Source organism: Apteryx rowi, unplaced genomic scaffold (genome assembly GCF_003343035.1).
Source record: "Apteryx rowi isolate R43461 unplaced genomic scaffold, aptRow1 scaffold_475, whole genome shotgun sequence".
Lineage (NCBI taxonomy): Eukaryota > Metazoa > Chordata > Aves > Apterygiformes > Apterygidae > Apteryx > Apteryx rowi.
Genome location: NW_020450733.1, coordinates 260,181 through 279,108, shown reverse-complemented (window position 1 = coordinate 279,108; position 18,928 = coordinate 260,181). Strand labels below are relative to the sequence as shown.

The 18,928-nt window shown below is 58.1% G+C and overlaps 2 protein-coding genes across 4 annotated transcripts in view; one reads left to right on the top strand and one right to left on the bottom strand.

Annotated features, from left to right (window-relative positions):
* Window positions 1–1,223: 1,223 nt before the first annotated feature.
* GALNT6 (polypeptide N-acetylgalactosaminyltransferase 6) lies at window positions 1,224–17,770 on the bottom strand. Of its 3 annotated transcripts, none has more exons than XM_026078227.1 (11): window positions 17,671–17,770; window positions 13,682–14,271; window positions 11,404–11,576; window positions 8,043–8,192; window positions 7,462–7,696; window positions 4,615–4,756; window positions 4,161–4,361; window positions 3,474–3,605; window positions 2,225–2,326; window positions 1,803–1,955; window positions 1,224–1,570 (listed from the first exon to the last, which is right to left on the bottom strand). In XM_026078227.1, exons 2-11 carry the CDS (start codon window positions 14,167–14,169, stop codon window positions 1,457–1,459), a joined length of 1,890 nt encoding a protein of 629 aa, XP_025934012.1. In that variant the 5' UTR covers window positions 14,170–14,271; window positions 17,671–17,770; the 3' UTR covers window positions 1,224–1,456. The 3 variants fall into 3 exon arrangements, with proteins under 3 accessions (XP_025934012.1, XP_025934014.1, XP_025934013.1); XM_026078229.1 differs by having other exon boundaries at window positions 4,615–4,732; window positions 17,671–17,769; XM_026078228.1 differs by lacking the exon at window positions 17,671–17,770 and adding an exon at window positions 14,887–14,992.
* A 350-nt stretch (window positions 17,771–18,120) lies between these two features.
* The window catches only part of LOC112972126, an 8,624-nt gene continuing 7,816 nt past the window's right edge, over window positions 18,121–18,928 (top strand). The window contains exon 1 of the mRNA XM_026078233.1: window positions 18,121–18,168. The gene's annotated coding sequence lies outside the window, so the exon portion shown is untranslated. The remainder of the gene's footprint in view (window positions 18,169–18,928) is intronic.

The window sequence follows — 18,928 nt, the reverse complement described above, 5'->3', positions numbered from 1 at the left end:
GAGCGTTTTTGGGTGCAGCCTGCAGTTTTTCACGGTTCATCCTTCGACCACAACGCCGAAACCTAGTCCAGGGAAGCAGAGAAGCCGCCGACGGCTGAGGAAGCAGAGCCGGAGCCGGGACATTTGTAAAATAGAGCATCTCTTTATTCCATGTATCCAAAGACAAGTTCTTCCCCACTTCCAGGAAGCATTTCCCCTCCCCCCCCAAAAAAACCTAAAATAAAATAGAAAAATCCCTTGCAAACAAAATAGTGTAAACTACAGTAGTCAGGTTTAAACAAAAATAGAAAAAACGGAGGTTTTACAGCCGGGCTCCCGCAAGGCCCCGTTCCTGGAAGATGCTGCTGCGGCGCAAACCCTGCCGCGGCCGCCGGTTCCGGCCAAAGGCCTCGAAACGGGAACGGGTGGCCCCAATTCGGGTCTCCGGGCCTGGCGCAGCCCCTCTCGCCAGCCCGCGAGCGGCGCTCAACAGCCTTTAAATCGGTATAAGGACAAACGGAACCGCGCCAGAAGAAAAATAATTAAAAAATAATAATCTACCCCCTCCAAAACCAAGCCTGAAACTCAAGGCAGGCGCTGTCAGAGCGGCCCCAAATTCTTCCCCTTCCTGGGAGTGAGGAGCTCGCTCGGCCATGGCAGGTGGGAGCAGGGTCCCGGCAAGCCGCCGGCTCTGGGAGCTGCCTGGCGCCTCCCAGCGCCTCCTCGACGGGGCGATTTCGGTCCTGACCCCCGTCCCAGCTTTTCCCCGCGCGGGGGCCGAGTCAAGCGGCAGTTCGTCTCCCCGCGCAGGATGCACGGTGCGGCGAGTCCCTTCCGATTTGTAACGCAGTCGCTTCCCGCGCTCCGTCCCGCCGGCAGGAGTTTCCTGGCCGGGTTTGGCACGCGGGGCAGCGGCGACGGCACCGTGCGGCACAGCCGAGTTTTAAAACACACTTTTAAAACAAAACGCAGAGTCCGTGCAGGGAAGGCCGAGCGGCTGACGGTTTCCAGCCAACGCTCGTCTCCATTTCGGGCTCCTCGTGTTACTGCTGGTCGGGATCTGCTCCCCCCGGGTTAGGGAACGGGGCCGGTCGTCCCCGAGGCACCCGGCACGGCCGGGGCCGCGCTGTTCGGCTTTGGATGAGCTCTAGCTATGACACTTATGTTGGCTGCAAGGGGGAGGGGTTTTTGGTTTTGGGGATTTTTTTTTTTTTGCTTTGTTTCAGAAAAAGGTGAGACCACAAAACAATCTTCTCCTCTGCGTATTCCAACGTTCGATCCCTCAAAAGGCACAGGACTGAATTCAAGGCAAACATGAACTGCAGCATATTTAAGGCTTCAGCTTCTTTTAAATTAAAGAGGGGGGGGGAAAAAAAAAAAAAACCACCCAAGGGAGAAAGTTTTGGATTCTGGTTTCCTGAGTGCAGTTTGGGATCGCCAGGGCCTCCTGTCTCACTCGCGCCACTCCGCTTTCCCGCTAAGTGAAGAACCACTGCTGATGGGAATCCGACGGGTTGCAGGGAGCCATCGACGGATGCTTCCCTCTTGCCGTCAAGCACATGTTGGAGGCTGCGTTTTTAATCAGACGGTCCTAGGAAAAGATACAGACAGCACCCGGCTTGCGCCTCCGTGCGACGCACCCGATGCATGCACCCAGTTTTGCGGGAAGACGACTTAAAAGCCAGGGAGAAGGCAAACGGCGGAGAAGGGCCCCCGGCTCCTCTCCTTTCCCCACTTTCCCAAAGGCTTCCCAGCACAGAAATTCACTGCAAGGCATCACGGAGGGAAAGACGCGGCCCCGGCGCCGTCTCTGCCCCCCTTACCTGCGCCAGCTCCCACTCCTCGTTCCCCGGCACCCGCGTGTTCTTCCCTCTGTACTGGCAGTCGCCCAGCTCCACGGGCCCGAAGCCGGACCGCAGGCAGAGCTGCTTGCCGATGTTGTGCCGCAGGTCCCTCTGCGTCGTGTACTCAAAATACTGGGAAGGGAGAGCGGAGAGGGGACGTCACGCTGCTGCTGCGCGTCGCCGGTGAGGCTGACGCTGCCCCAAGCACGCGGCCGTCCGGGCTCCAGACCGGACTGCCCATGTCCCGATAAAGATTTTGGGAAAAACATGAGCGTTTTGCAGGAGGAAGTAAAAAGCAGTGGAAATTGCCAGTGCTAAACGTGCCATTCAAGGTCTGACCAGCAACGCGAGAAGGCTCCTCCAGGCCTTTCCCGAGCCGAGGGGGTGGCACGGGCGCCTACCTGGTTGCCTCCCATCCCATGGCACGGGTACATGATGAGCGGTTTCCCACCGTGGTTGTTTTCGCCGACATCCAGGCAGCTCTTCGTCCCCTCGTTTTTTATCTGCGGAAAAGAGTCCGGAGCAGAAAGCTCAGGCCTGGGGTCCTTTCGGCCAGGGTTCGTCACCCGCTTGGGCAGGGACAAGCCTTTTGTTCCGGGTTCACAGGGCACCTAAACATCACTGTACAAACATGTTCCTGGTACTCAGGCCCGGGTCCGGGTCTCTAGATGTTTCCAGGATGTGAGCAACGCCTACGCCAGCTCCTCCCCGTCACACCAAGTGCCTTCCTCGAGCTTGTGCAATTTATTTAAGTCTAAGGTAGAGCTGCTTGGCCAAAGTTTCGGGAAATAGAGCTGAATTAAGACCCGGACTGGAGCCAGCAGAAGGCTTTACTGAAACGTGTAAACACATTTTGCATCTCTGCAAACTGGTTTCACAACACCGTCGCAGCAGAGAAGGGCTGGGCACACACAGATCGGTCGCAGGGGTCGAGGGAAGGGCTTCCCTCGGCAGCTCCCTCCTTCGCGGCGATCCCTGCGGGCTGCTGAGGAGCGCGGACAAGCGGGGACAGAGCCAGCGCTCCGCGTTTGCGGTGGCTGCCCTGGCGTTGGGAGCTCGGAGACCCAGGGTCCAAACCCATCCTGACCCCGGCTCTGCACACGATCTCGGGCAAGTCGCTGCCCTTTGGAGCTTACAGAGCTATTCGGGAGTTGAACCCGCAGCCATGCGAACGTTAACTATCCCTGGAGCATCGTTCCTCCTCTGCCTGGTCCCTCTGTACAGCAAAACCGGGTCTGTTGGATTTTTAAGCCCCACCTCGTGCAGGCTAATGCCCAGAGCTGATGGCACTAAGGCTGCCTGACCTCTCCCTGAGGTTTTGCTTGTTTTGCCTATTTTAACCTAGCGTGACATCCCCTCGGGGCCCCCGTAACTCGCCCGAAACCAGCTCTGCTGGATTCCAGCTCTCCGCCTTGCCTTTCACTGTCAGCCAGAGCCCGAAAGAGCCTCATCAGCTGGCGGCAGATCACCGCCACCACAGATGAACTGGAAAGGCAGGGTCTCTGCCACCACACTCCTCCTTGCTGGTTTAAGGCCAAAAGCAAAGCCCAGTCTCCTGGGGACCTCTCTGCTGCAGCTTATTTCTAGAGCAGGACTAAGCCCAAGGGGTTGGCAGAGCAAGTAGGCAGCTCCCGACACCCACATACTTACTGCTCCATAAAAAGTTGGAGTCAAGTCCGGGATGAACATCTCCGGATAGATGGTTTCTAGGTACCAGGTGAAGTTCTTGCAGTGTAGCTGCTCCCTCAGCTTGCGCCGTTCTGTAATGTCACCATACGTTTTCTATCAACAAAGTCACGTGAGAAAATTAAACTAATCTCCAAAGCCAGCAACAAAACCCTGAGCCAGGGCTCAGCAAATAGGCCCTCCCAGCTTGGTCATCCCCCTGTTTAAGATCAGGCCCATGTCTTCCTACAGCTAAGACCAAGGCAGGCATTAAGAGTCTTGCAAGACAGTATCTGGCCCGTGCAGGTAACTTCAGACTCTGGCCACTTGCAAAGAGGGCTGGAAGATTTTGTTGTCAAAGCAAAGCAAATTCATACCCCTTCAAATTGCTTCGATGTTGTGAAAAATCTATATCTTCCTACCAGAAAACATTAAGGCAAAAGATGTACATACACACACTCATATATTTGGCAATATCTTTCCACCTGCACTCGCCATCCCTCTGCAAGCTAAACCTGCTGAGTCTTCTTGTTTTCTTCTGCTCAGGATCTGGGCTCCCTGTGGGATCGGAGCCTTTGGGACAGCATCCCAAGACGCCACATGTTGCGGAGCACACACTAGCGCTACCCTTGCTGATGAAACGCTGCTGATACTCTAGAGAAATGTGGGTACCTCTCTGGCCATCTGCGAGGCCTGCTGGTTTCTCCTGTAGAAGATTTCCTTGTAGTCATCCATCCAGACCTCGGCCAAGCGAACCTGGTTCCTAGAAATCACCTGGGTCCCTTTGGGGAAGGTGTGGGGACTCTTGGAGCGGAAGACATGTCCGACGACGGAGCAGGGGATTATCTCGAGCTGGCCGCCGCACTGCCAGACCTGCAGGGAGGTGAAGACCTGGCGCCTGAGCCATGGAAGAGCCTCCCCAACCGCAGTGGTGCTTTCAGAGCCCAGCTGGGCTTGGAGCTCCCTTGGGCTGGGAGCTGCCCCCCCCCCCCCCACGTGGGATTTTAGCTCCACCGATCCCACCTGGAGCTTGGAGACATCAGCGCCCCTTCACACACATCCACAGCTCCCAAATAAGGGATTTCCCTAAAGTCACTCTTTAAAAAGGCGCAGATTTTGCTCTTACCCTGAAGGACATTTCCACGTTCTCTCCTCCCCAGATCTCCATCTGATCATCATAGGAGCCAATATACTCAAAATAGGACCTGGAAATCGCGAAGAGCCCACCGGCAAAGGTTGGTGACCTGGGAAGAGACAAGAAGCAGAGTCTAAAGGGAGGATGCTGGGAGCTCTGCGAATTTTACACGCCAGCAGCCACATCCTCCATCTGCAAAACAAGCAGGGATTAAAAATGCAGAGGTCTGGATTTTGGGGACAGTTTTCCTGGGCTGCAGCCCCCGTGCTGGCCCACGCGTGGCACAGAGCGACTGCATCTCCCTTGCCTGTCCCGAGCCCCAGATATTGCCCCGGGCAGCCGGGAGGGCTGGTGCATGCACCAGGCCCTGCTGCACTAGGCGCTGGACAGAAAAGGCTCCGTCAGAGGGGATGCTGCGAGGACAGACCCGCTCAGAGGTCAGTGGACACTGCCACGAGGGGACAGAGGAGCTGAGGAGCTCTACGGCAGGCACGACAGCAAGCTGCCGAGGGGCCTCGCTGGCTGCTCTCCATTCAAGAGAGAGAAACTTGGATATTATTACTGAAAACCTATAGCAGAAGAGAAAGACAGAGATTAGCTCAGTGACCGGGCACCCTATTCACTCCTTTTGCTTTTATAATCTGTTCCATCTGATCTTTGGAAGAGGAAGGTTGGAACAGAAACTTGCTTTTATTCAAGAAAAAGAAAAAAAAAGGACTCACTGAGCTGCTGTGTTCTTGCCGAGAGGAGCTCAGAGAGATTAGATGCTGTTTGGAGCCAAACTAGCAGCCCTTGGAAAGAAAAGGGACCTTTATTGGGACAGAAACATCTCCCGGCTGACCTTTCCACAAAGCGGAGCTGTGCTCCGGGCCAAAGGACAGGATGCAGAAAGGGCCAAACACGGTGTTGGGTATCTCCCTTTGGGAACGCGAGATTGTTCGGTTTATCAAGGGGCATTGGCCGGGGCTGGTCACCCCCAGCAGCCGGCTTTGAAAGGCCCAGAGGGAAAACCCTCCTCTATCGAGTATCGGGAGGAAGGTGCTGGGATGTCAAGAGGCAGAAGGTTACCTGAAGCTCCCCCAAAGCATCTCCTGGTATTTGCTGGCCACTGCCAGCCTGCCACAGGGCACCGTGCATTCGGTGCAATACCTTAGCAGAAGCATGGAGGGCTCTTGGCTGAAGCTGTCAGCAGGGACATGCCCTAGAGAAGGCTCAAATGTCTTTTCCAGCCTCCCACTTATCTGTAGCGCCTCGCTTCCTAGCCTTGTAAGCCAAGCCACAGATCCAGGGGGCCTTCGTGGTCCTGGAGCATCCCGCTGCGCCCCGGGCATGCCAGGGAAGATTTCCCTGAGACCCTCCTGCGTTATAACCCTGCTGCGAGAGGAAAACCCTGCAAAGGCACGAGCAGGGGCCCTGCCGGCAGCGCAGGCTGGAGATGGAGCAGCACGGACAGGCAGAGCTAGCTGACAGTCGCGACGCTCTTGCCCGCTGGAGACTCAAGCGATTTTCCGTGTTTTCCTTCCTTGCCGGTGTAATTGCACGCGCGCTGGCTTTGCACCAGCCCAGACAGCGTTTGCAGCTGCCTTCCTTCCCCGCACACCTCTAAGCGGCCTGTCTCTGCAGGCAGGGGCCTGAGGCTCCTGCTGGAGCGAGGATCCGACATGCTAATCCACAGATTCCTGCCCCGGACAGCAGCTTCTCCCAAGCTACCGGCCAAGCTCAGCTGAGGAGCTGCCGGCTCCCGGTCCCACACTGGCAGCACCGGTCAGCGCATGAGTGTCTGGTCACAGCACAGCGGCTCCATTTGCAGGCCGTGGAACGCTCCATCCCCATCCTTTCGGGATCCAGCAGCCAAGGCAAGACCCAGGTGAACATCAGAGGGAGAGCCGGTGCGGTGCTGCCTCTCTCCAGTAACCCACCGGTGCTCCTGCAGAGCTCCGAGTCCTAGCAGGGAGATGCTCCCTCTCTTCAGAAACACCTGTCAACTTCCAGGTTTCTCTCCATGCAAAATAGGGCGGCAGGAAGGTCTTTGTGTGCAGCCTGGCCCGCAGGTAACATCCCCTTGCTGCTTTGTCAGCTCAGGCACCTACCCGGGGGCCCAGGTGACCGAGTTTCCAAGATGAAGTGCAAAAAGATGAAAAGACAGCAATTAAACCCTTAGAGAGAGGCTTTGCAAGAATCAAGATCTGTCTGGAGCCCGAGGCAATTAAAGGCTCCTTTCATCTAGGAAAGAGGGACGTTATTGCTCCGCATTCACCAAACCCAAACAGAGGTTTCTCCTCTGCCCGCCCCTCGCTCTGACCTTCTTTGAGCGTCCCCTCCCAGGCATGCTGCAGAGAGTTACCGGGCAAGAGGAAGTTATCTGAGGTCTCCTAACTCAAGTGCCCCACGGGGAAAACTTTCCTGGGAAGAGACAGCTCTGCCTGGCTCCACACCAGCAACCCAAACCATCTAGAAGCACCAAGGCTACAAAGCCGCTGCTGGCAGAGAGAAACAAAGTAACAGGAAAAACCCAACTTGTTTGAAAAGAAGGAAAAACAACTTAAAACTGGCAGTTTTCCTGCCGCAGGGTAGACTTGGCTTGAGTCCAGCTCTGTCATTTTTCTCCATACTTCATTAAGCATTGCTGAGCCTCGAGGTAGCCACATACGCTTGGCCAATTCATTTTGCCCCCCTTAACTTTGGGCCTGGAAGCTGGATGCTGCTGCTCTGCTCACGGAGCTCACCTAGCATCTGCTAACAGCGCTCCCAGCTGCCAAGGGACGCCAGGGCTCTTCACCATCGTGACACCACAGACGTTGCGCCAAAGAGGACACCAATACCACCGCAAACACTTACTTGATGGGGAAGGTCTCGTCTTTCCTTCGCTGCTTCTCCCGGAGCGGGACAGCCTCCCAGCCGAAGGTCAGGCTCCAGTCGAAGTTGCCCCGGCTGTGCTGCTTGCCGTACTGGACGGGCTTGGAGAACTCGAAGGTGTTGAGGTCGATGGTGGTGATGTCGGGGCTCACGACCGCCGTGGGCTCCTCTGCAATGCGGGATAAGAGGGGCTCCAGCCAGCCGTGGAAGCACTCGCCTGGGGGGACGGGGAAGGATTCACCAGTGTTGCACACACAGGAGCTGTATTAGGAGCAGAGCCTCCGATTCCTCGTTTTAGGGCACACGATGGACCGCCTCACCAGGGCGATCCAACCTCTCCCGTGCTGGGAGGCCACTGGGAAGCCTGGGATCGTCTCCGTGGGCTGTCTCATGGCCACGAGCACTCAGCCACGCGCAGGTGGAGACATCTGGCTGCTGGCTTCACGTCCCCGGGACCCCGAGGACCGAGACCTCGTCCTGCTTCCCCTCTCGCCTCGCGAGTTGGGCAGGGGACCGCGGCGGCGCGGAGGTGGAGGGGGAAGGGGAAGCGGGGCAGTACTCACAGTGCGCGTCCAGGAAGGTCAGCACCTCCCCGCTTGCCATGCTGGCCCCGAGCAACCGTGCCGTTATCAGCCCTTTCCTCTCCTTCTGCCGCACGACTCTGACGATCTGCAGCTGCTTCACGTAGCGGTCCAGGTCGTCTTTCAAATAGTCTGGGGACGGCACGGGGGTGTCAGGGAGGGGAGAGGAGCGACGGGAGCAGCCCGCACAAGCCCTTCCCCGGCTCGGTTGCGGCTGGTGGCAGGAGACGTCCCCACCGCCCCGAACGGCTGCGTCCCCGGCAGCGACAGCTCTGCCGTCCCAGCCGCCCACGCGAGGCTGGTTGCGGCGATGGTATGTGGGCTGAGATGCGACCGCGGAGAGGGACGAAGCCCCGAACCGCCTGCCCCCTCCATCCTCCCCACAGCACCAGGGTCCGCGGCGACGCACGGGAAAGCGAGGGCGAAGCACCCGCACCTCTGACCAGCAGAAACGCTCCCGTACTATACCTGCTGGTTTACATCCCCTGGGGAGCTGTTTACACGCGGGATAAGATGCCGTCACTATTTTTACTTCTCAAATCTTTTAAATAAAATCGTAGGGAAACCCCATGCCAGGTCCCTCAAGCCACCTCCCCTTGCAGGGAGGAAGCGGTGCCAGCAGATAGCCGATAAACCCCTCGATAACACCGAAACTACCTGGATTAAACAGTTTGCTCTGTAAAGTTGAGAAATGAGAGGCAGCTTCCCCAGACCTGCCGATTCTCCCCCCGGCTTCACGTCTGGCCTGGGCTTGGCCAGAGCCTCCCATTCCCCCACCCACAAAAGAGGTTTTTAATTGCTGAAAGAGAGAGCGGGGCTTGGAAACGGCCCCATGGAGCTCTTCGGCAGCTCTAATCCCTCCCGCCCGCTCTGCATCAAAGAGAGATTAGCCGGGATTAGAGGAACGACGGGGTGAGAAAGCCTCTTGACCTGTGGTTAAAACTTCACCGCGACCAAGCAGATGAGGGGTCACCAAGGGGGAGAGACGGCAGGTTCCCGACCTGACGGTGCGGGGGGGGGGTGGGGGAATTAGAGCATCTCTCCTCTCTATGAGATGCTCCTAAACCGAAAGCCATGAAGGGATGGGCCAAAGCGAAGGGGAACAGGTGGGAGAAGAGCTGGAAAATCCAGAAACTCTCTCCTGGAGACTCACATCCCGGTCAGGGAACTGAAGCCTTGCCTGTTCCCAGCGAGGGCCCAAACCAAGCAGCTTCCCCGTGGCAGCAGGAGCGACGCTTGTGAGAGAACAAGTGATAAATCCCTGCTATTGTGCCTGACCCGAGGGATCAGTCAAGCCTCAGTGCTGCCGGATCCATGTCTCAGGACCGGATTTCCTTGTGTCTAGCAAGATCCAAGGGCTCACGGGCGCTGGCAGCTCTTAAAACACCTTTCTCCAAAAGCTCCTGCAGCATCTATCAAAGAGGCTGCTCCTGCCGTTCCCGTGCCGGGGTGTTATCGGGACCCCTCTGCCCGTTTTCGTGACACGTGGAGGAACTGACTACCTGCCAGGCCACAACCTCTTGGCCAAAGGTGGCGGCGAACAGTCAGACGCTTGCTGGGGCGGAAAGACAGATGCACAGAACCTGGTCACAGGCGGCTCTGAGCTCCGTCCTTAGAGAGGACGGCTTGTGCTTTAACGAGAAGACAAATACTCAAAAGAGAAGAATAGCCATCACATGAGAAAGTACCAAATTGTCTTTCTTGGGGCACCCAGTTTCCAAAACTGCATCCCACCTTCCAGGCACCACCGTGCAGAGCGGGACACGGAGCGGCGAGGGCTGAAGGCTGCCTCCGTTTGAGACCGAAAAGACAACGGCTGCAAGGGCCCCCCCTCCTGCTCCATCTCACGTTCACGCTCCGGCTCCCCTTTTGCCTAGTCTCTTTGCTCCGGTAAGCCGGCTGCAGCTGGAAACCTCTCGCCGTGCAGCACCTAGCACCCAGCTGCAACAACCGTAACCGCTGCCGCCCCCTCCATCCTGCGCGTGCAAAGGGAACTCGGGCAGGCAGACCCAGCACTTGACCATCGGTTGATGACCCATTTACAGAAGAGAAAAAAAGAAGAAAAAAAAAAAGCGAGCTGTATTCAGTGCTGAAATAATGAAAATCAAACCTCCCGGCAGCCGGGGACGGAGGGTCCGTCCCTCCTCCCCTTGCTCAGCCGCCACAAAACAGCAGCACAATAAAGGTCGTTGAACCGCCGCGGAGCCGCCGAGTATCACAGAAAACCACACACAGGAGACGTGTTTCCAGGGGCCAAGTCAGCAGAGCTCTTTCAGAAGGGCTTGTTGTTAGGGGGGGAAATCGGATACGCTCTGCGCAGAAAGCCGGGGGAAGCGTTTGAAGCGAGAGCTCGGCGCAGCGCTCGGGTGCCAGCTCTGCCCCGGGAAGCGGCTTGGGGCCCTTTTGGCCCATGCCGGTGGGTTGCAGGTGTCCTGCCCCAAAGGATGTCCATCTGCCCCGGCCTTAGGAGAGACGTTTCCCTCCTGTGCACCAGGCCCAGCTCTAAAGCTCGAGGCCAGGAAGGGCCGAGGGACCCGCGAGCAAGGACACAGCAAACTCTCTGCAGCATATGGCCAGGACATGTCCCCTTCTCCCTCTCGGATAAGCCACATGGGCAAAGCCCTGCATGGCAGACCCAAATCCCAACACCCATCGCGCTCAGTGCTGCTCAGCCCAAAGCGTGCCCGGTTCGTGCACAAATCACGCCAAGCCCCAGCTCCCGACATCCGCATCCCTCTGCGCTCACCCGCCGGCACAGCCTGCAACTAACCCCGTATCACAGATACCCTCGTGCCGCATCGCTCAGATGCATCCCAACGCAAGAGCCCTCGACCACAGAAATCCCCTCCTAAGGGCGTTATTGTGTCACATGAAGGTTTTTGCACCTCGCAGACCTGTGCAGATGCTGCTGGCAGAGAAGGAGGGTTTAGCCCCGGGACAGAGCAAGGGTAAAGTTTGATCTTCTCCAACATCCTGCTCCAGGCAGCCCTGACATCGAACCACATCATTAGTTTACCCTTGGTGTAACTAATTTGGATCGCCAAATTGCAGCGTACCGGACAAGCGAGTAGTTTACTGAGATGGAAAATGTAGGTGCTCCGTTTACAGGATGTGGGAGGAGCGCCTGGTGAGCAAGTTTCATCCAGGAGCCAGATTCAAAACAACACCACGCAAAGAAAAAAACCCCAAACACGCTCACGCGACTCCAGGTAATTCCAAAACAACATCAGAGGCTCGTCGGGGCAGGGGGGACACGTCACTCCCCCCTGCCCGTGAGCAGAACGGGGTTTTTGGATAGCGGCGCTCTCCCAGAGACCCTTCCTCGGAGCTGGCCCCAGCTCACCGTCCGTGCTGGCGTCGTCCACGAGGATGATCTCTTTCAGCAGGACGGCCGGCGAGGCGTGCAGGACGCTGTACACCGTCCGCAGCAGCGTGGACCAGGCCTCGTTGTGGAAGACTATGATGACGCTGGTGGTGGGCAGCGGCGGGCAACGCTTGAATTTCTGGTCGATGCACCTGCAAGAGGCGAAAAAGCCTGAGTTTGGGCAAGGCGAGGGCTCATACGGGGCATAAACCACCGGCCAGAGCTCACGCCGTCTACTGATAGAGCCTGGATCCCAGTTAAACCCCTAGATGTGCTGGGATGGGCTGATTTTTCCTGAGCAGAGCAGTTTTATTAACCGGGAGAAATAGGTTTTAGCAGCAGAAACGCGGGCTGGATTCGTGCTGCCACATCCCGACTCGCGGCCACCCCAGCGACACCCGGGGAACACGGCGCTCTCGGGGCGAGCGGCAAGACCAAGGCCAGGCCGACGCGCCGAAAACCAGACGCCCCTCGTCCCCCCTCCTCCTCCTCCTCCTCCTCCGCCCGCCGTGTGAGGGCGGCCTGCTGGCCCCTCGTCCCCTCCCGGCCTTCCCGGGGCCGCGGAGAGGCCTCTCCCTCCCGCCGCGCATCAAAAGGCTTCGGAAGCGTTCCGCGCGGCGGGGCGCGGGCGCACAATCGCAGCCCCGCCGCTCGCCGCGGCCGCTTTCAGCTCGGCGGCGCGCTTTAACCGCTTCAGTTTAAAGGGCTTGATACCTCGGCCCCCTCGGCTGCCTGAATAACATTCTTGCCGCTGCCTTGCTTCCCAGCCCCGGCACCCGGTGTCCCTCCATTGTCACGGCTACACCTGCTAGGCACGGATAATTGCCCGCCGGCTCGGGGGGGGGGGGAGACGGTCTGCAAACCGGGGCTGCGTTTCCAGCTCCTATTCAGGGCTTTTTTCCCCTCGCCGGGAGCTCCTCCAAAGCCTTCCCCGGCCCCCTCCCCGGCCCGGCAGGGGTTGGGGCACGCTCTAATCTCGCAGCGCATCGCCGGAGGCCGCGGGGAAGGCGCTGAAGTCTCTCGAGTTGAGGCTCCTTCCTTTGCCCCCCTGCCTATCCCAGTCTCAAGCTGTTCCACTCGGCTAAGAAAATAAAAAGTAAGATTACGGCAGAGGTTGCTGGAATAAAAGAGGGAGGGAAGCAGGGGGGGGGCTGCCCGGATGCTGGAGCAGCAGGGCCCGGAGCAGGTACGCAGAGACACGAAGAGCCACTGCACGGTTTAATGTGCTGCAATTTAAAATCAAGCACTAGGTACGAAGGAGGTGGGAAAGGGAGTATAAAAATTAGCGGAAAAGAGAGGAGGAAAAAAAGCTATTGCCCTGCACGCTTCAGGCTTGCTTTAAGCCTGCGACAGGGAGGCGTGCAGACCCCAAAAATCAGCGAGTCCTTCCTATGGCTGGGTCACCACCGAGGTAACCCTCCTGCCACTTGTCCCCATCCCCCACGGGACAGCCAGCCCCCGGCACACGCGCTGCCCCGACGTCCCAGGCCGCTCTTTTTGGACAGCCCTGCTCTGCTCTCCGCGGCAGGAGGGCCGAGCCCACGCAACGCGGCCTCCGCACGTCGCGCCAGGCTGTCGGCTGCAGCAGCACCGCCGAGAAACGGCCTCGCTTTTCGTAGGAAACGTCGCCGGCCTGATGGGGCAGAGGCGAGTTTGTCTCCTGAGGCTTTTCTGAGAAGCAGCGGGTCGGCGCGGCTCTACCGCAGGAGCAGTTTTCTCTTCTCCGTTTGCTTTAATCGGGAGGTATGCGGCCGATCCCCTTGGGTAACCCTGCAAACCCTCAGCTCCAACCCTCCCTGCCTCATCTGCAGGGGCAGAGGAGATGCGTCATACGTGGTTTGCCCGGACAGAGGCGATAACATGCAAAGCACAATAACCACCAAGCCAGAGAGCTGACGAGGGCTGAATTTCCCCCCCGCTGATCTTAAAGTAGGGGAAAAACCTGCAAACGTTGCACGAAGTCAGCACGGCAAACCGAACCACGGGGCGCCGGCTACGCGGACGAGCCGGGCTACGAATCGCGGCGGGCGGGAGCCACGCAGCTGCGTCGGCCAAATCAGCCGAGCGTTAGCCACCCACCTCTGCTTCACCGGCACCAAAGGCCACAGGCCCCGTTTTTACCTACCCTTAAACGCGACCCCAAGGGAGCAAACGAACCCCGAACACGTGCGTCCCCCACAGCTGCCGGCATCACCCAGCCTGCGCCCGTCTCCTCCCCGCAAACCGGCTACGTGGCCGCTTAGGAGATGGCTCTTACTCTGGCGGGCGGCTGTCAGGTCCCAGCGCTCTTTGGAGGGAGATGCGGTCGCTGGCGAAGGCGTTGAAGCAGTGCTTTTCGTAGCCGCGATCCTTCTCCTTGGTTTCCTCCGGGGTCCACTGGTCCTTCCTGAAGGCTTTGCCGTCGGCCCCGGGGCTGTTGGGGTCCTGGGGCGGCCGCTCCATCAGCGGCCTCAGCTCCGCGGCCGTGTAGTAGCCGGGGAGGCAGGACTTGGTGCTCTGCGAAGGAGCCTCCTGCTGAACCGGAGCCCGGATCTGAAGCTTCGGCATCGAGTCCCGAATGTTGTTTACCGCCCCCATCATCAGATCGATGACTTGATCCTTCCCGTTGACGATGTTTTTCAGCCAGGGCTCCTCGCTCGAGTCTCTGTTCCCGACGTCCTTCTGCATGATGAAGAGGCAGATGACAAAAACGACGCCCACCAGAGCCACCTTCAGCGGGCTGTAGCGTCTCCGCAAGAGCCGCATTTTCAGCACAGTTTTCAGAGTCCTTCCTGCGTCAGAGCAACGTGCGTTTCAGGGCCGCGGGATGTCCAGGCGCTTCATGACGATCTTCTCCGCCCTTCTAACCTGGGGAGCAAGGGGAACACATGCAAGGTTAATTCATGAGCAGGCTACTGAGAGAACAGAGCCAACAGGACTTATTTTGGGTACAATAAAGAGAAATCACTCCACGCGCAGGAGCAAGCGAGAATCATTTAATTCTCAGCATTGCTGCTGGTCCAGCAGCATTTCCCTCCCCAGAAAGCTGCAATACGAGCAGACCGTGAGCTCCAGACCTGAGGGACGTCCTGCAACCCTCTCCCAAGCAGCACTGCCCTCTCCCAGCCCCTCCGGCCCGGGAGTCCACACTGGGAAGAGGAAAAAGGTTTGAAACTCCGAGATGTTCTGGTGCCGCATATCACGAGAGCGAGCCGCCTTCAGCAGTTTCACGTCCAGTCCTGCAACCAAAACATCCGCTACAGCCACCCCCCTCCCCAAACTCGACGTGCGCAGAGACAGCAGCGTAATGAAACTGAAAAAAAGCTGCAAGTGTTACTGAGACATTTTTGGATGCGCAGAAAGATCCTTTCCCCACGCAAGTCCTGCAGCTGAAAGAAATCACATCCTTCCACTTGCTCGGAGCTACCCCCAAACCTGAGCGAGCCCGGTTCAACGCCCCGTTTCACCGCCGGCCTCACGTACAATCGTGCGCGTTCAGCCTCTCCCTGCCTCATCTCTCCACCTGCGGAGCGGGACAACGTAGCAGGAAACTACTCGAAAGACTTTGGTTTCTGCCGACGGGGAGGAGCAGCGGCGCTGGGCTGCGGCGCACACCGCCCTGCCTGCCCTCGCTTTATCCTGCCTGCGGAGCCAGCCGGCAGCGCGGCGACTTTGCAGAGGGCTACGCTCCGGCTGCAAAAAAAACCTCCGCAGACAGCGGAGGAAACGGAAAAGCTCGCAAGCGGCAGTGCCTTCCCAGCGCTAACAATGCTGCCGCGGGCCGCGCGCGGCTCTTTGTGAGCTGCCGTCACTGGAGCATGGACAAGCTCCAAAGAAGTCATTCACCGGCATTTCTACCTCCTCCTCCTCCTCCTCCACTTAGGAATCTCCCCCTCCTTTTTCTTTTTGGCCTTGGCAATCACGCAGCCCCCGACGGTGCCCTGGAGTGGAAAAGGACACCTGCCATTAACTGCAAGGGTGAGAAGCTTAGCTTGGGATTCCTCATTCTTCCGCGGCCACGTGAGGCTTTACGGCCCAGGAGAAAGGAAAGCGGACGCACTTCTAAAGGAGGAGACGCAATCCCAGCCGCAGCCCCGGGGGTCACCGCTTTGAGCTCCGTGAAGGGCCTCGGGACCAAAGCAGCGGCGCGGCAGGCACGGCAGCGGCCGGACCAGGTTTCACGTCCAAGGGCGCCTGCTGAGCCGGGGGACGAGCGTTGCTGCCGGACTCGGCAGCACCCATCTCCCAAGACTAATGCTGACAACCGCCCGTTTTCTCTAATACGGAGAGAACGAGAAGTTAAAAAAAAGGTCTTTCTTGGTGTCATTTCAAATCTAAAGGCACGAAAAGGCTGTCACCCCGCTTACACCCCGAATCCCAAACGTGCTTGTTGTACAGCGCAAGCCACTGCCGTACAGCAATGTGGGCCAGCGGCAGCCAGCAAAAAGGGACCTGTTACAGGAAGGAAAATCCACTTACGCTGTCCCCAAATCCCTCCGATGGTCCCCCACCTACCACGTTGCTGTTGGGGGGAGCACGTTAAAGATAATGATGTGCTTGTTACCTGTGCAGCACTAATAAGCCCCACTGCAGCACAAGGGTGTGCGAGGAAGAGGGGGAGGAAGAGGTGAAGGGTGCAGATTTGGAGCGTTAAGGTGTCCTTGGTCTAAAAGTCTAAATTATTTAAAAGAGAAGGGAACAATCCTGATGCAAGAGGCCAAGCACCATCCCAGCAAACTCCTCCTTGCACTGGGCAAAGGGATGAGCTTTAAAGCCAAAACAGAGCTCAGCACGGCACAAGCTACTGATTTATCAGGTTAGTGCAAATGACGGTATAAAGAAAGAAGCACTGAAACGATCCCGCGGCCGACCGCATCCCCCAAGGGTCGGTCCGCGTGGCGCGCAGCCCAGCAACGCGGGAGCTCGATGCTAATAACCGCGCCGAAAGCAAACAACCAAGTCCCTCCGGCCACGGCTCCGTGCCGCGCTCGCACGCTCCGTCCCTGCTCTTCCTCGTTCCCCAGGGTTGGTTTTTTTCAGAAAGCTCCTTGGACTGACCACAGGTGGTAGCTATTTCTCGTGATAAAGGTGACAGCCTGAGCCCTGGGTCACTTTGCCACCGGCCGCAGAACAGGAGCGGCAGCAATTTCTCAGCCCGGCCAAGGGATCTTTCACCGTTTGGACCCGACCGGCTAAAACATTGTCCTTAGCGAAGGGAGCCTCGATCCGCTATTGCAAAGCCCTCACCCTTCAAGAGATACCAGCGGCACGCAATCAGAGGAGCTGTAACTAGAGATTACTACACTTTACATCATGTCATTTCCTTGCTTCTTAATGCTTACGGTGTCGCTGGCAGTTTTAACTACAAACGCTTCAAATTGCTTTGTCTTTACCAAGCAGCTTTTTCTCCTCCAAATTAAGACACTGCCACCGTTCTGTTAAAATCCAGAGGGCAGGTTTCCCAAGCCGCCGAACGTCCCAAAACAGAGCGGAAGCACTCCTGGAAGCGTTTCTCTTCCATAAACCGAAGGTTGTGTTTATGAGAGAGTTTTTGGCTTTAAGGGACGAGGGTCCTCCCCCGTTCCCCACCCTGAACTGTCTCACCAGCCCCTGCCAGAAAAGGCAAGATGAGCAACAGAAAACCCACAGCGCTGACATTTGCTTGCAATAAAACCTCGCTCCACCCATTTCCAGAAGTATCTCGCCCTGCTTGTTGTCTGACAGCTGGGTGGCTACCGAAGGTGAGTCGCAAACACTGGCGGTTTCTTGACTTTTTTAAAAAAAAAAATTAGAAAAAGACAAGCATGAGCAAGTGGGCAGGCACGCGTTTCAGCCCCCCAAAGCAGGCCTCGCCGCTGGTGGCAAAGACAGAGGACTTCTTATATCCTGTCTGAAATAAAATTACACCTTAGGCACTTTTTACGGGAGCTGAGTCACGATTTCCAACCCCGCAGCAGACGCGCCGGGTGGGTTCACCAGGGGTGGATTTTGCAACAAGAGGTTTTGCCACCAGCTCCCGGCTCGCGCGCACTCTCAGTTTTCATCCCTTCACCTCCCCGCTGCAAATCACTTTCTGAAAGCAATGAATCAAGCGCCGGTAGCGAACGGCTGCACTATGGACCCGGAGCAGGGCAAAAAAGACGCTCTTGCTTCCTCCTGTCCAGCCCGAGCAGGAAAACCCCCCCCACGAGACTCAGTTCAGCACCTGAACAGCCTCTGCCGACCGCCGCCGGGGCGAAAGCACCGCGTGCTGCATCTCGGAATTACCTTTCGGAGCCCGCCGCCTTCGGAAGGGGTCAAAACGGATTTGGTAAAAAATAATAGCTGACAGGAGGAGGCACAGTTGCAGTTCGGTCACCCGGTTAGACGCGGCCCACGTGACGCCGGCTCGCGGGCATGTGTAATAAGCAACACTTCCTCATTGAAGCTGGAGGTAGAAATCGCAGGGAGAGGCTGTTTCTGGGGAGATTTGCAGCTGAAAGAGAGGACTGTCCTCCCCGCAAAGAGAAGAAAGAGGAGGAGGAAAGAAAGAAAAAGAAAAACACAAAACCCCAACCCAACCCAGACCTAACAAAGAAAAGGAAAGCTCCCGAATCGCTGGGCTCGGTGCGTCAATGCCACCGCCCCGTCCGACGTGGCCTTTTGCTCCACATGGCACAAGGAAAACAGCCACGTTGACCCACCTGCGCGGTCCCACGGAGCAAACCGCCGCTGCTGGACCCCGTGGCGGCTCCGCGGCCCCTTCGAGTACCTAAAATCCCCCGGGTGAGATCGCAAAAGCAAACGGAGCTCTGCCTCTGTGGGGAGCGAGGAAAAAAACCACGCTGCTCCGGTTTGAAATCCTGCTGGGTTTAAACTTGGCCAGAGCGGAAGAAAGTCCCATTTCGCTCCCGGTGGCGCCGGTTATTTCTGCCCTCACTGCTGGGGCTCGACGGCGCTGGGGAGCATCGCTGCGGCCGGCTCAGCCCGAACCGGGACGGGACCGGTCGTCGCCTGAGCCCTGGGGGCGTCTTGGCCCCAAAATCGCGCTTCTCCGGGCAGGGCTGCGAGGACGCGCCGCGGGGCTGAATCTACACTGATTTACCCCGTTTCCCAAGTGGGAAATCTCAACGCTTTTTTTTTTTTTTTTTTTTTAAGGATAGGCTTAAGTCCTACCAAAGCCGGCGGGATTTCGGAGGGGGTTGCGAGCGCCGAACCCCCCCTGCCACGACGGCGCCCGGCCTCGGCGGGACGCTGAGCTTTCGCTCAAGCTCCCCAAGTTTTCGCGCCTCCTCCCAGCTCCCGCCTGGCCGAAACCGCCGCCATTGCCGGGCGCGACGCCGCTTTCCCGAAACCTCCCCGTGGGGAGCCGCTGCCTCCCCCCGCCACCGCCGCCGCTTCGCCGCCCCCCTCGGGAAAGCGGCTCCGGCCCCTCGCGGGGTGAAAGCGGAGCGCGAAGGCGGCGGCGCCGCCCCGACTCCTGGGGGAGTTTTGTCCCTCCTGGGGCGCCGTAGCAGCCCCCTCCCCGCGCCCCCCAGCCCGCAGC